The sequence below is a fragment of the Barbus barbus genome (genome assembly GCF_936440315.1).
Source record: "Barbus barbus genome assembly, chromosome: 5".
Lineage (NCBI taxonomy): Eukaryota > Metazoa > Chordata > Actinopteri > Cypriniformes > Cyprinidae > Barbus > Barbus barbus.
Window position 1 is genome coordinate 29,330,769 of NC_136733.1, and position 16,282 is coordinate 29,347,050.

The 16,282-nt window shown below is 36.1% G+C and overlaps 1 protein-coding gene across 2 annotated transcripts; it reads right to left on the bottom strand.

Annotated features, from left to right (window-relative positions):
* Positions 1 to 4,502: 4,502 nt before the first annotated feature.
* Positions 4,503 to 11,973, bottom strand: LOC306870264 (phosphoinositide-3-kinase-interacting protein 1). Of its 2 annotated transcripts, none has more exons than XM_079417426.1 (6): positions 11,645 to 11,973; positions 11,251 to 11,355; positions 10,159 to 10,275; positions 8,432 to 8,626; positions 8,266 to 8,344; positions 4,503 to 5,831 (listed from the first exon to the last, which is right to left on the bottom strand). In XM_079417426.1, the coding sequence occupies exons 1-6, from the start codon at positions 11,718 to 11,720 to the stop codon at positions 5,615 to 5,617; spliced, it is 789 nt and encodes a 262-aa protein (XP_079273552.1). In that variant the 5' UTR covers positions 11,721 to 11,973; the 3' UTR covers positions 4,503 to 5,614. The 2 variants fall into 2 exon arrangements, with proteins under 2 accessions (XP_079273552.1, XP_079273553.1); XM_079417427.1 differs by having other exon boundaries at positions 11,251 to 11,372; positions 11,645 to 11,861.
* Positions 11,974 to 16,282: the final 4,309 nt, after the last annotated feature.

Genomic DNA, 16,282 nt, shown 5'->3' on the forward strand with positions numbered 1-16,282 from the left:
AATTAATAAGTTAAATATAACCGAGGTATTCACCCCAAACATAAATGACTTCAAAGATGCTATTTATGGCGCAGAAGGTCATGGCTTCGCAAAGACCCCCCCTAGTTACTGTTGCTACGTCCGACAAGCACGCATGTAATGTTCTCACGCAGTGAAAAATACACCACGAAGCAAGGACACTGACAACAGACAAGACAGAGCAGGTTACTTTTGGTATGAAACAACTCTGCTTTCAAATGTAATAATTTTTTTTACAATTGGAAATTTAAACAATGAATGCCGTTTTGTTGGTCTGTGTCGAGATAGATGCTGTAGCGCCTCAGTTCAAGCGGCTTGTGAACCGATCATCTCCTCTTCTTAACTAGTTATAGAACGAAATAAACATGAATTAACAAAAGATGGTATTTTGTTTCAAGCGCAGAAATAAATGGATATACAACATTTTTCAAACACTGCTCCCTGTCTGGTTTGTTTGACAGAATGGTGGATTCGGTTCTAGGCACAGTTGCCAACTCTGGTGAGAAGCAACTGCAGCTTCAAAAACAAGCCCAATATATATATATATATATATATATATATATATATTTGATGATTATTAATTATATATTACCAATAAATGAGCCTGCAACATATTTAACTGAAACCACTCTATTTTATTTGAAAAGCAAAAACAAGCTATTTTACAAAAATTAGCAAACTGCAACAAAAGAAGGAACAAAACCCATCGCCAATCACCTGTGAGCAGAATTGGAGAGATGGAAAAGGAGAAAAACACAAGAGCTTCAAAGGGGAAATTAAAAAGTACATTTTTTCTTGTAACTAATTTCAAAAAGTGAAACTTTCATATATTTTAGATTCATTCATTACATGTAAAGTAAAACATTTAAAAAGTTTTTTGTTTTAATTTTGATGATTAGAGCTTACAGCTCATGAAAGTCAAAAATCGGTATCTCAAAATATTAGAATATTTACATTTGAGTTTCAATAAATGACCATCTCTACAGTATAAATTCCAGGTATCTCTTGTTCTTTGAAACCACAATAATGGAGAAGACTGCTGACTTGGCAATGATCCAGAAGACGAACATTGACGTCCTCCACAAAGAGGGTAAGTCACAGAGGGTCATTACAGAAAGGTGTGGCTGTTTACAGAGTGCTGTATCAAAGCATATTAAATGCAAAGATTACTGGAAGGAAGAATTTGCGTAGGAAAAGGTGCACAAGCAACAGGGATGACCACAAGCTTGAGAATACTGTCAAGCAAAGCTGATTCAAACACTTGGGAGAGCTTCACAAGGAGTGGACTGAAGCTGGAGTCAGTGCATCAAGAGTCACCACGCTCAGACCACTTCAGGAGAAGGGCTACCAGGCCACTTCTGAACCAGAGACAACGTCAGAAGCATCTTACCTGGGCTGTGGAGAAAAAGAACTGGACTGTTGCTCAGTGGTCCAAAGTCCTCTTTTCAGATTAAAGTAAATCTTGCATTTCATTTGGAAATCAAGGTCCCAGAGTCTGGAGGAAGAGTGGAGAGGCGCAGAATCCATGTTGCTTGAAGTCCAGTGTGAAGTTTCCACAGTCAGTGATGATTTCAGTGAGGAAGTTCAATCTGCCACAGGAGCTGCTGAAACAGTTCTACTCCGCCATCATTGAATCCATCCTCTGCACTTCAATAACTGTCTGGTTCAGCTCAGCTACCAAATCTGACCTCAGAAGACTACGGAGGGTAGTCCGGACTGCTGAGCGAATCATTGGTACAACCCTCCCCACTCTCCAAGAACTGTACTTATCCAGAGTGAGCAAAAGGTCTGGTAAAATCACTCTGGACCCCTCACATCCAGCACACTCCCTCTTTGAACTGTTACCGTCTGGTCGACGCTACAGAGCTCTGAGCACCAGAATGACCAGACACAGGAACAGTTTCTTCCCTCAGGCAATCCATCTCATGAACACTCAACAATAAACGTCGAACACACAACTATAATACATTATCCATTCACCAAACTCACTTATGTTATTTTTATTTCTCATTTCTAATTTGCACAAACTTGACCTGTACATACATAGTTGTCTATATTATATATTGTGTTTTTGCTGCTTCGTACATTGGATATTTATCTTTTATTATCTGTGTCCTGTCCTGTTGCTGTCTTTCTGTTGCACTGTGGAGCTTCTGTCACTACAACAAATTCCTTGTATGTGTAAACATACTTGGCCAATAAAGCTCATTCTGATTCTGATTCTGATTTGGGCTGCCATGTCATCTGCTGGTGTTGGTCCACTGTGTTTTCTGAAGTCCACAGTCAACGCAGCCATCTACCAGGAAATTTTAGAGCACTTCATGCTTCCTTCTGCTGACAAGCTTCATGGAGATGCTGATTTCATTTTCCAGCAGGACTTGGCACCTGTCCACACTGCCAAAGGTACCAAAAGCTGGTTCAATGACCATGGTGTTACTGTGCTTTGATTGGCCAGCAAACTCGCCTGACCTGGACCCCATAGAGAGGAAGATGAGAGACACCAGACCCAACAATGCAGATGACCTGAAGGACACTATCAAAGCAACCTGGGCTTCCATTATACCCGAGCAGTGCCACAGGCTGATTGCCTCCATGCCACGCCGCATTGATGCAGTAATTCATGCAAAAGGAGGCCCAACCAAGTATTGAGTGCATAGAAATGAACAGACTTTTCAGAAGCCTGACATTTCTGTTTAAAATATGCTTTTTTTTATTGATCTTATGTAATATTCTAATTTTCTGAGACACTGAATTTTGGGTTTTCATTATCTGTAATCATCAAAATTTCAAGAAATAAAGGCTTGAAATATTTCACTCTATGTGTAATGAATCTATATAATATATGGGTTTCACTTTCTGAAATGAGTGACAAAAAATATTGACCTTTTTCACGATATTCTAATTTTTTGAGATAATTCTATGTAATTCTATGAAAATGACAAATTTTCTGTCGCTATAGCCTTTACAGAAATATTACACTTGAAAAACACTTAGGTACAATTTTTTTTATTTTTATATTTTAAAATCAAACAATGTGTTATTTGAACAATTACACCTTCTTGGGCCATCAATGTGGTAATATTTATTTTTAATTAATTATAAAGAATTCCAAGCACCACAAAACTGTTCGTTCCCATAGCCATACAGAGAGAAAGTGCTTTATTTTGAGGTCAAAAACAGGTTTTTCTACCATTTAAAATAAAATAATGTATACATAACTATCAAATAAATGACATAAAAAAACTAAATGCCAAAATATAAAAAAATATATATTAAATGATAATATATATGATATTAAAAAAGGAAATATATTACATAATATTATTAAACATATTATAAAAAATATAAAAATCATTAAGCTGTAATTTATTTGTATTCATGAAGTCAAAAGGTAATAATGTGGTCTACGTTTAAATGTTAAAAAAAGAAATACATTTTAAGACATCTTCCAGGCTATGCGAACCAAATGTATTTACTCAGTATTAGGATATGACTACTTGTTTTTTATTACAGCCCGTGATAATTAATACAAAAACATTGTAAAAATGAGGCTAAAAGAAAGTCATCCCACTCCTCTACGTCTACTTCTGTCATCGTTTGGATTTCAGCGTCACGGGCCTTCTTTTTGAATGTGATTTTTCTCCAATGAGGGGGTGGAACATATGGCAAATCAATCAAACTCCAGCTAGAAGGGATAGACCTACAGCTCCGACCGGAAACGAACAATGAAATTAATTTTCTACCTATTAGATTGAGTTTTATTAACGTCTACACCTACCCCAACCCTAAACCTACACAAAAATAGTAATTATTGTTGTACAGTGTGACAAAAATGATGCTATATCGATCGCAGTAGCGCCATACATATCCCCTTCTAGCCTTAATCAGCAAAGGATCAGTTGAACCAGTGTAAATGCAACTTAGAATATTTATTTATATATATATTTTTTACTAACATTTGGTCAAAAATTATAGTTGAGACTTAGTTAAGTTTAAAACTTTAAAAGTATTGCGGTTTCCAGACTTCACTAAGTACCTTAACCATTTGAAACATCACAAAAAGGTTTATAAAATATCAGTGTATTATAATTATTACTTATGGATCAAGACTGGAGTAATGGCTGCTGAAGAGTCAGGCAAAATTAAAATATATAATAGAAAAATAGATGCAGCTATTTAAAATGGTAATATTTGACAATTTAAATGTTTTTTAACTAATTTGCGACCAAATGAATGTAGCCTTGGTGAGCATGTATTCTTTCAAAACAAAAAATCATAGTGATTCCAATTTTGTTTGATGATTCTGTACTTATTTACTACTAAAAACAAATAGGCAGTGGTCAGCGTTTACTACACTGTATGCAAGTCTTTCATCGGAATTTTTTTGCCCCTTTAATCCCATAATGTGCAGGAAAATAAACATAGCTACTATGTGATATATGAAGGAAAATACTGCAAGAACATGTCATAAAAGTACAACGATATAATTTTCTTCAAACTGATTTTATTTAATAGCAGTAAAAAACTGCTAAAAATAAAAATACAAGATCTTCCAGAACCTTAAGCAGTTGTACAACCAAGGGAAAACAAATGCTTACAAAAATCTCTGTAAAATGAAACAATAGTACATTATTTTAATGTCATCTTGAACATTCTCTCAGTTTCAGGTTCATGCTTCAAACTACATCGTCCTATTTCAGACCATCTGTATGGTCAGGAACAAATGAACACGGATATAGAAAATGTAACCAGAGACCGCTAATCAGACCCACTCAGACTGGTTTGCTGAAGTCATGACAAGCGCTCACTTGCTCTTGATCAGATTGTGGCCACAGGAGCAACAATACATTCAAATGTAATTTACTAAGGCAAGATCTCTGGAAAGCTTTCCTCTTCATTTAGTCAAAACCTTCACCTAGCTCAGCTCTAGCATCCCAGGCTATCAAAGGCAATTAACTCAATTAGCTCTAGTTGCCAACCAAAGCTCCCTACAGAACAAGCCCAGCTGTAGAGCAACAGATTCAGATACACATGTACAATTTCAGTCTCAACTCTCCACCACAACTATATTAAGAACAAAAACAGCAGGAAAGATGATAAGAATAGATTGTCTTCTCTTTCAAAACCCCAGAACTTCAGATGATCTGATCCATCGACACTTCATAACAGGACACGAAGCAGTTAACTGGACCGTCGCCATCTCATTGGAGTTTAACAAGCAGGGAAAGTTCATGCCCTGTGATGATGTTCACAAAATGTACTTGTCATTTTTCTCCATGTGAATTCCTGACATGCATATTTATACAAAACCACCATTTCACCTTTTCCAATGTATCCCTGCATGTCCTACTTTCCCCAACAACTTTGTTGAGGAAATAAGGACACTGTCTGGGACAAAAAAAAACAAACACTTTCCACCGCTCTCTCAAGGCATACGCCCTACCTTTACTGTGAAACCGTGCTGTAAAGGCAGGGTAAAGAGAAAAGAGACGACAGGCAGAGGGAAGGTGGACATGGGGTTTGGTCCTCTGAGATTCTGCAATACTGCATAGACATGTCTTAAGATGCCTTTTCAGGTGCTCATCCTGCTCCTCCATCAGGCTCCAGGGGTCCCTGCTGTCCCCATAAGGGGGTCGGCCCCCTCGACGGGCTCCTGAGTGGGGGTCTGGTTGTTCGGTTCAGCCGTGATGACGATGGTGTTCTCGTCCACCAGCTCGCAGGTGGGGTTGGCAAAGGCTGAGAGAGGAAGAGTGATGCGATGCATCTCGCGCTCGTAAACCCGCTGCTCGTGCTGTTTCTTGAGGTTACGAGCCCTACGGGACAAAAAACAAAACCATTTCACTTCAACCATCGCCACAACACCGATTGTTTGTGTCACTCATCAACTGAATGAATAATAGAATGGGGTATAAAAGTAACATTTTTATTTAGCATTTTTTCAACGTTCTAAATTGTAATTTTTATATATATATATATATATATATATATATATATATATATATATATATATATATATATATTTTTTTTTTTTTTTTTTTTTTTTTAAATGCTAAATATTTTCCATTACCAATTCTTCAAAAAGTTTCATAAAACGCGGTGCTGTTCAAATGTTTCTTCTTGGAGCCATAAATAACGAAGTTTATCATGTTTGTATGGATATAGTGATTTTTGTATATGAATATGCACATATTTTCAAAATTTATACTGTATCACATGACTTTAGTAACTGTTAATATTTTGAGTTAAATGAAGAAAAAAAGTGGCTTGGTACTAGACAGTCTTTTGACCATGGAAATAATTAAAATCATATTTAATTAAAAGCTTGATTAAAAGTGTATGGTTCTTAAGTTTGATTTTAATTTTGTGACCTGAAAAACAAAAAGTGAACTGTTACACTACAATTTTATGCTTTCACACGCCAAATCCTTTGTGCCTGATGCCTGTGGAATGGTGGAGAATGGAAATTATGTGTCATTATGTTATGTCGTCATGATCTTTGATAGTACATTAACCGTTAAGACCCTGTTTGCTAAACTCAACAAATGTCCAAGGTTTACAATTAACTGCTCCGAAGAGAGTTTTTCAAATTCATACTTTCTGTCTCGGAAACACAGACTCGAAGAATCATTCTGAATTACATAATCAAAAAGAATGAGCGTATCCACTTCATTTTCTCTGAATATTATTTCCATTTCTAATATATCCATTCAAGCTAGACTGTAATATTTAACAGTGACGCACTACAGACAGAAGGAGTGATTTGTCTCCAGTATTGCCTATTTTTAGCGCGGAGAAGATATAAATGCTCAAGTGGAGAGGACCAGTTCTAATTCGTCACTCGCTGCCAACGAAGAAACTGATCTCGATCACTATCCTTTACCATTTTATGAGAGCTGAATGCTGGAGAAATCTCATAGTACTAAACAGACCCCTGGCTTATCCTTCCTTTCACTGCATCTCTAGCCATTCAGACTTGCTGCATGTTATACAATCCTCCTACACTTACCCAGCACTTTCCTGCCTGTGTGTTTGCAGTGAGCTGTGCTTTATCACAACTGAAACAAGCACTACCGCTCTCACAAGGGGTAACGTATTTGGTTGAAGGGTTTGAGATCCATGTGCTGTTACATCATAACATGTTTCCTGTGGGTGACATTGTCCTAGTATTATAGGTTAACCCTCCTCTCAGCCCAACATCCTGCCCCTGCTTAATAATACTGAGCCAATTAATCGCTAGATAAGCGATGACATACACACATTATCAGCTGACGCATGAGTACATGCTGCCCAAGGCTATTTAGTGCCCTGCCAAACTCTTTACAAGATAGAGATGAGATATTACCCAAAATTCAGATTTTTACTGTCATCTATTATCACATTAAACATCTTGTCATATATCACCAGAAATATAAAAAATAGGAAAATATAAAAATGAAACCTATTTTTGAACCAACAAGATTTTTTATATTGTGAAATTTGAATGACAATTAAACAGTTTTTACTACTTTTCATTGTAGCATTTGTTACTATATTTATTTCTTCTGAAAAATTATGATAGAGCATAATGGAAATGACATAAAATAAAAAATAAACGTCACATGGAATTTCTTTTTTCTTTTGATTTTAGGGTGACATGTAGGTTTGAAACCTTAAATTTGACAGCTTGCTTCAACACCAGCATTTGCTGCACATTTAGTTTGGGTTTGGATACACTGTGATAAGAAATGTACAATACAATTGATATCTCTATTGATATCAGCTTTCAGAGTCCTTCTGTTCCTCTCCAAACTCAACACCCCCTTCTAAATGTCAAAACAACCTCCCAAATATAGACAGTTAGGATGCCGTCAATATTTAAACCCACTCACCAGCTCTCTTTCTTGTGTCTAATGGCATTAAAATGATAGTGTTACATGAACCTGCTATGCGTTTCAAGCTAATGCCCGGCCTTGTGAGCTATCACACTTTATTCCCTTGAAAGCACGCAGAAAAACCAATGTCATCCTTATCTATGTTCCACAGTCAGCACCTCTGAGCTACTCTGAGTAGATCAAAACCAGCATCTCACTATGAACTGTACATGAAGGACTGGCCACACATCTTATCCCAAGGGTCCTCATTCTGAAGAACTGAAGTGCCGTTTTTGCCTGGATTTTGTCTGCTGCGCTTTTCTATTGATATCAGCTGTCTATTCTCCATACTTAAGTGCATACTGTAATGGGTCATTGTGTTGCAGGCTGTACTGACCGTTTGTAGAAGTATCCCATTGTGATGCCACCTCCAAGTAGGATGATAATTGCCATCATGAAGACGGCCAGAACATAACCTGCCAAGGTAGCAAAGATAACCAATATACCCATGAATTTCTCGGTTCTTGGATGTAGTTTGAGGTTTTAGTCAACTCAAGACTTACCGAGAGTCCCAAGGTCTTTCTTCTTCTTGGGTCCACTCCTGACCTGCTGTCGGACTCCCTTCACGGGCTGCACTGCCGCACCCTCCACCTGCGAGGGGAAGGAGTCTGTGTTTTCGTGGGTCTCCACCATCCTTGGGACGAGGCCCTGAGTGGGGACCAACTCTTCTGGAGCCGTGGCTTCTGTGGAGTTTTGGTCTGTGGGGTGACAGGATGAATAGGATTTGAGTGTTTTTCAGTTTTTGGGGTTTTTTTTCTTAATCTGTGCCGCTAATGTAAATCAGCTTTGCACTCCCATCAATTAACAAAACATTTATACTAAGCAGTTTTGCTGTGGTCTGGGAGTGAGTGCTCTCAACGGACAATTGTATTCTTGCGGTTGTTGATTGGATGGAAGCAGATCAGAATGTGAGCTTGCAGTTGATTTTAAGAAAGGGGTGATATGTAAGTGGATTAAATAAATGGAAAAGTAAGGCATATATCACCAGAGAGAAGTCTATCCGAAGTTTGAATTTTGAAAAAAAAAAAAAAAAAAAAAAAAAAAAAAAAAAAAATCACTTAAATAACTAACATACATTTAGAAAATTGATGAAGTGAATTTTCAACTCATGCTGACTTCAAACAGCTATAAAAAAAAATATAAGAAAAGTCGGAACGCAATTTGCAAAATACAGAAATAATAATGTGTTCTGCTTTTCCAAACAAAGCTTTAGCTTTTACTAGACACACTAGGCGAAGATTAGGACACTTTGTATTTTTTTCTTTCTTTTTGAAACATGCGTAATGAGATCAAGTTTGGCTATTTTTTATTTAAATAGGACATTAGGTGGACCTGATATATTTCAGAGGCCCCATAGGAAGAATTCACAGCTGAGAACATTAACATTTACTTCTCTTGCTATGGTCCAGCCCTCTAGAATTTTTCCACCACCCTCTACTCTGAAAAAGCTGTTTACACACTCCAGCAGAGTTAAAGAACATTAGGTTGCAGCTCAGCGAGCCAATCAGAAGCTGTCGCCGTGGTGTGCATCTTCCTCACAGCCAATCGTAATCGCAAGAGGGCGGGGCCTACACCTTCTCTTGAACAGCTGCAGAACAAGTTTCCTTGTTTGTTCCTTTGTCCGTCTCAACTGAGGAAATGTCAAGGCTCATGTTGTTGTTCAACTTTATCAGCATGTTGAGAAACTGCATCAGTGTGAATTAAAACTGACCTAGTAGTTTTTTTTTTGTTAATAATAAACCAAATAAAAGACTGCTGGAAAAATGATTAATAGATAAAGTAAAGTTTGGTTCAGTTCCAGTTTTTAGAGTAGGCTCTGGGGAAAGTGAAATATTTGGTGCCGACCTTGTTCACTCCCTAGAGGATGTTTTCTTAAAGCCATTTTTCCCACAAAAAGTAAGATTGCACATTTCTGCTTTACGTGAATATTTTTAAATTAGCTTCCTCCAGGTTCTTGGAAGAAACAGTGTGCAGCTAAAAGTATGAGACGGTGGAAACAGAGTAACACGTTAGTAAGACCCAGTTGTGAAATGCCTGAGAAAGACACGAGTTAAATAAATCACTTTCATAAATCAAAATCGCATTTCATGCTGGAGTGTTCATCTCTTTTCTTCCCCAAAAGTGCTCTGTGATATTTAATGAAAAAGGTTTAATGTCAAGAATGTTTAGAAAATGAACATTTATATGCATATGAGCTGCTGTGATTTTAAGTAAGAGTGAACATGGCTACCTTGGCATGCCCTAATATCACATGCTTCTTTTCTGGTTGCTCCATCAGACCCGGAGACATAGCACCAGGGCTTCTCTGAACCATCTGGGTTGCGGCAGAAATTGTGATCTCCAACATCTGGCAAGAAAACAAAATGATGAACCTTTAAAATTTGATTTAATGGATACTTAATATTTTCGAACTAAACATTTTTTGTTTGTGCGAGTCCTTACTACATCTGAATTTACCACCATATCTGACAGATTTTGTGATCTTTTAAAAGTAAACAGTGGGCGATAGTGAAAATGTATCCTTTAAAGATTCATCAGACGATAATATGTGCCAATATTTATAGATGATTCATTTTATTACTATGCTCATTGTATGTCAAAGAGCAATTTACTGAAAATTACATTTTAAAGTTAAATAGAGAAACAAAATTATACATTTTTAAAATGTCTATAATTTCAAGTGCATTACAAGAAGAGCAGGAAGAAGCCCTTTTAGTGGTGAGTGATATTAATTTTATTTGCTGGGCTATCGCAGATTTTTAAGATTATTACTCGATAATATTGTTTAATTTATGTACATCATTTTTTTGCCTTCTATGGGATTATGACATGCACATTGTGTTTGTTTTTATTTCACTAGTATATAGTCCACGTCTTTATACAGTGTTTGACCGCATTTTGGATTTTGATTGGTGTGTAAAGGGGGGGGGGGGGGGGGGGGGGCTTAACTGTGTGAGAGCATGTGTTTTTAAATTGTAGTGAGTGTGTCCCACATGCACATCCCCAGAAATGTCCTTGTCTGGATTATGGAAGATTGATTGCTCAGCTTTTTGAGTTGGGCTCATAATATCATCTGGGCAACATGCCCATGTCATACATAACCATAATTTACAAAATCTATAATCAGCAACATTGACAGTTTGCACACTGCACTCTCTAATTAATGGATACAGTCTGTAAACATGCTTGATTGTACGTATCCTAGCTTAATTTCCTCAAATATGATTACATTGTTTTGGGGGTGTTGTTTTGAAGGTGCTTGATTTCATATTTTATGATAAATATGTTCAAAAACATCATTAAAAGTAGAAACATAAGTTACCTGTATGTTTAGAAGAGTTTAGACTCTTCCAGTTGAGGCAGATATTCCCTGTGGATGTCTTCTGTTGAATTCCCCTATAGTCCTCTCCATTAGCGGTCATACACTCTGGGGGAACAAATCAACTTCAAGTGATTTGGAAAATTGGTTTCCAAATGGTGGTTAAAATTTCATGATTAACTTACAACATTTACTACACTAAAACAATAGTCGATACATTTCCAGTAAAAATGTGCTTTGTTATGAACAGATATGAAATGATCTTGTACAAAAACTGATTTAAAATGCAAAATAGTGAGAAAATCATGCATAAACTCAATCACTTGAACTAAACCATACATTTGATTTTTTTTTTTTTTTTTTTAGAAAGTTACTACAACACAGAAAGGGATCTTACCTTCAACAACAGACCAACAGTCCACCAAACCAGAGCTCAGCAGAAACACAAAGTACAGTAGTTGAAACATTTTCATTCGTCGATGTTGTCAACAACGAGAAGAATTATTATTTAAGACGAATCGAACCGAAAACGATCTGTTGAAATGGCAGAGCCTGTGGTAAATCGTGCCACACTGCTCTCCAAACACCGCAGTCGTGCTCTCGTTTTGAGCTGTGAGCTGGTAAACACAGAAACTCCCTGCAGAGACGCCGCGTCCTCCAGGTCCTAAACACAGCACTTTCTCTCGGAATTATGTGTGGAACATGCGATTTATGATGGACGGAATGGCCGGAATGTTCCAGCAGACCACCGATTGTTTTTATTTGAATAATACCATTAATATTAACCCATTTGACCGTAAAAAAGATTTTCATTTATAACGCTCTAAAAACCTTACTGACTGATGTTTTAGTGCACTTCTTGCAAATATGGAAAAAATAAAGGGTCTCAATGAAATATGTGCAGTTTCACATGATTAGTGCAAATTGTTACACGTTTATTTCCTGTTTGCACCCTGAGCAGATGATGGCTGCATCAAAGCTCCAAAACAAAAGGTTAGTAAAGTATTTTAACAAAGATATGACAACGATTTTTGGTACACATTATATGAATGAACATAATTCAGTTTTGTTGAGTGTGGTCTTAGAATGAGTAAACATCTTGATGGTCACCGGTGGGATAACAGTGAACTTAGATACAATAAATCCAATGGCAGTTGTTTGTGAAAATTACACTAAAATGCTGCAATTACAAAATATTGCACTAAATTAAAACTTCAAATGTTTTTTTTTTACAATATTGATGTTGTAATACTGGCAGCACTAATACATTTTTTTGATGTTATATTTAACAAAAAAGAATTCAACAATTTTGAAATCAATTTGGTGTTCCTATCAATGTTGTATAAGGATTGAATGTGATCAAAGAGTTTAAAATAGCTGGGCTAAGATATATAACAATTTTTATGACTGCAGAAATATGTTAATTCAGTACACACATTATCCCAATATTCACAATTTTTCATACTTAAAAAAAAAATAAAAATAATTATTGATTATTTCAAAGGGTTACTAATGATACATCATTTGGATATTTTCATGTCGGGGAAAAATTTGGGATTAATTGGGTTAATAGTAAGGTACTATTATTAATATAAAATATTTTGATACACACATACACACAAAAGTTTTAAATTTTTGACATAAAGGTCATTTGTATTCAGTGTTGGGGAGTAACTAGTTACATGTAACGGATTTACGTAATTTAATTACAAAATAAATGTAACTGTAATCTGTTACAATTATTGAGAATAAATGTGTAATTAAATTACAGTTACTTATGAAAATGTTAACGATTACAAAGGGTAACGATTACATCTGAATATTTTTACACACACACACAGATTTGATTGATGTCTTTCTCAAATTGCATTGACTGCTTTAAAATATGAGACACCAAAGTTTCTGTAGTTTAGGACACGAAAGAGGACACTTGCTTATTTGAGAGCGGTTTTATTTCCTATCTGGGTTTATGTATATGCTTTATTTTTTTAAGATTTGTTTTTTTCCCCAAGGCATCAGTGTTTCCTGTCATAGCTATACAAAGATTTGATTTCAAAAACAGTATCATAAGATTTCTTGTAATGATTTTAAATCTTTATCTCAGAATGATCTCAAAGTAAAAAGAGGTCTGATGTTATGGTGGCTGTGCTTTAAAAAAGGAAATGATTATAATCTTAATTTCAAGTTAAGAAAGATTTTGAAAGTCTGAAAATCAGTGTTGAGTAGGCTACTACTTTAAGGTTAACCCGGCTTTAAATGTTTCAAAATGATTAACAGTTGAAAACATTTAGAAAAGTAATCAAATGTAATCAGTTACATTAATAAAGTAATTGAAATAGTTACACTATTTATTACATTTTATAGAGTAACTTGTAATCTGTAACCTATTACATTTCCAAAGTAACCCTCCCAACACTTTTAGTACCAACTAAGAATATTATCAGTTTGTCTATCTATACATTTATTTTAAAAATGCTATTATAAGTTAATAAAAATGAACTGAATGTTATAACATAATTATGTAGGCTGTTATTTTTAAAAACTATTATAAATTTTATATACCAGAATTCATACATTAGAATGTATCTAACTGTATGATTATTATTATTATATAATTATCATGATGATTATTAGTTATATTATTGCTAATTATATATTTTTCATTATGCCATCTATGAATATTATTAACTGTTTTGATTTTGTTTTCAGGTGATACAATCTGGCCTCTTTATGAGACACAATTCCTTGGCTTGGTGAATAACAAATTAAAGCAAATTCATATTATTAGCATCGTTTCTGATGAAAGCTATGACTGAATGAGCTTCCGTGCATCATGGGTTTGCAAGGAATGAAACAGGCCAAACCCTGCACACAAATTCATCATCACAGCACTATCAATTTACTCCCGTCATCCATTCTTGTTAAGCTTATCTGACAGAGCAGAACTTCATTAGGAGATCAAGGAACAATGAGCGCCTCTATTATTTACAAGGAAACAGAGGGTCCCCTGAGGAGACACTATTAAAAGGAGGAAAACGCGGGGTTGATTAGTGATGTGACATAATTCGTGTAAGCTTTTCAGCTCTGAAACAGCTGTCCTCTCTGGTTTGTTCATAGTCATGCTCTTTTTGTCGGTTTCTCAGTGGTGCATTCTGGACAACTCTATACTGACATTTGCCTTTGTTTTAAGTGCTTTGCCTTTGTTAAGTACAGTACATAACTATTGTAACTATATATTTTGCACAGGAAGAGCAGTGTCACATTCTCTGCTTTAAAACTTGTTTAAAATGACAGTTCACCATTAATCCCTAGGTGCCATCTCTTGATGTATCCTATAAGTATGAATTTTTGGAAATTATGGTTTTCATGGCATGTTTGAGCATGGAAGCAAGCAATTAGCTTTAATGAGATCAGATTGCCTGCTTCCTTCCCATAATACTCTTGCCAGGTTAACTGACCCACTTTAATTTTCCAAGAAATGACAGAAAGTTTCCAACCCCAGTCGAGTTGGCAGCGTTTTTTGTGAGCTGTACATCCAGGTGAGTGGGAGAGAGAGCTCAGGCATTTAAAGACTACAGTGTTTCTTTGTTTTAAAGTTCGTTGATTATGTCGTTGCTGTTTTGACACCCAGCTATTACTCCTGTTTGTTCCACGAAATCTACCGGTTATGAAATGCTGTTTGACTGGTTTGTTTAAAAATTGTTATTTGGGGAAAAAAAGTGAACACATACTGAAAGCTTTTAGAATACAACACACATGCATAGTCATAAAAAATATAGTGATTACACATGATAAAAACCATCCTATTTAATTCAAAATAGAACCAAGGATTAACAGTACTATACCATTAGTCATTAAAATCAAACATAACTACCGTGATTATAAATAGCCAATCCAGTGGCAGATCAACTTATTTCTTCAGTTAACACTGGTTCTCCATGTGAGGTAAACAGGAAGTGAAATGTGGGTTAGTATGAAGAAGACAAGATAATGAATGGAAAAATCCAAGCCAAACAGATCGCTCTGTTGAGTCCTGTAAAAGGACTCCTGTATATTTAATTTGCACAAGCAGATGTCTCAGATTAAACAACGCTCTTTTTTCTTTAAATGGGAAATAAAGTAAAAAGACTAATTTTCTCCAAATTCTTTTCTCATAATAAATACTAAAACATTGTTTTGAATATTTCTAAAATTAATAAAAATGTAATATTTGATCACTCAGATTTGATATATTTTGAAATAACACCCACCCAAGAAATCATTTATAACACAATTCCAGCATCCATAGAGGAGTGCGAATCATTTCAGCGTCGGTTGTAAACTCAGACCATCTGCTCCACTGATGGCTACTGGGATACCCAGTTGCGTCCTAACACTGTGTCCTGTGACGCCCGGGAGCGTTGCACAGCAACTGAGTACATATTCCAACCATGAATCATGAACTAGCCCTGTGCTGAGGGCAGAAAATGGACACTTAACCTGGGAGAACAGCCTCTAATGTGGCAAAAAGCAGACACTATTCCCCTGCTGTTATCATAGGACAACTCTACTGTTGCCGCAAAAGCCATTACATCACTGTTTGATGCATTTACCCCTGCAGTGGAAACCTGAGTAGAAGTGGCTTACGCAAAGACACGACGAGGATGAGAAAGGGGTACAGAGTGAGAAAGAAAAAGATGTAAAAATATAAAAACGGTGGGATAAAATTATTAAAAAACATCTTACTGTATTGGGAATATAAGAAAGGATCAAGAGAGAATGAATCACAGGAAAAGAGTGAGTTAATTGTGGCTGCTGTGTGTGTATCAGAAGACGTGAGGTTGGTGTGAGGCAGTTCAAACCGGTTTGGGCTTTTGTGAAGTGTTATCACAGCGAACCATGAGCCACCACTCCACATAAAACCAATGAGCTTCTGAGGTCGCAGAGATTGGCTATCAAAACATCAAACAGCTGAAAAAAGCAGCACTTCGTTTTCTTAAGGGAACAGAATACTGAATGTTTCTTATTGGTATCACAGATCAGGGTTAGCCAAAAT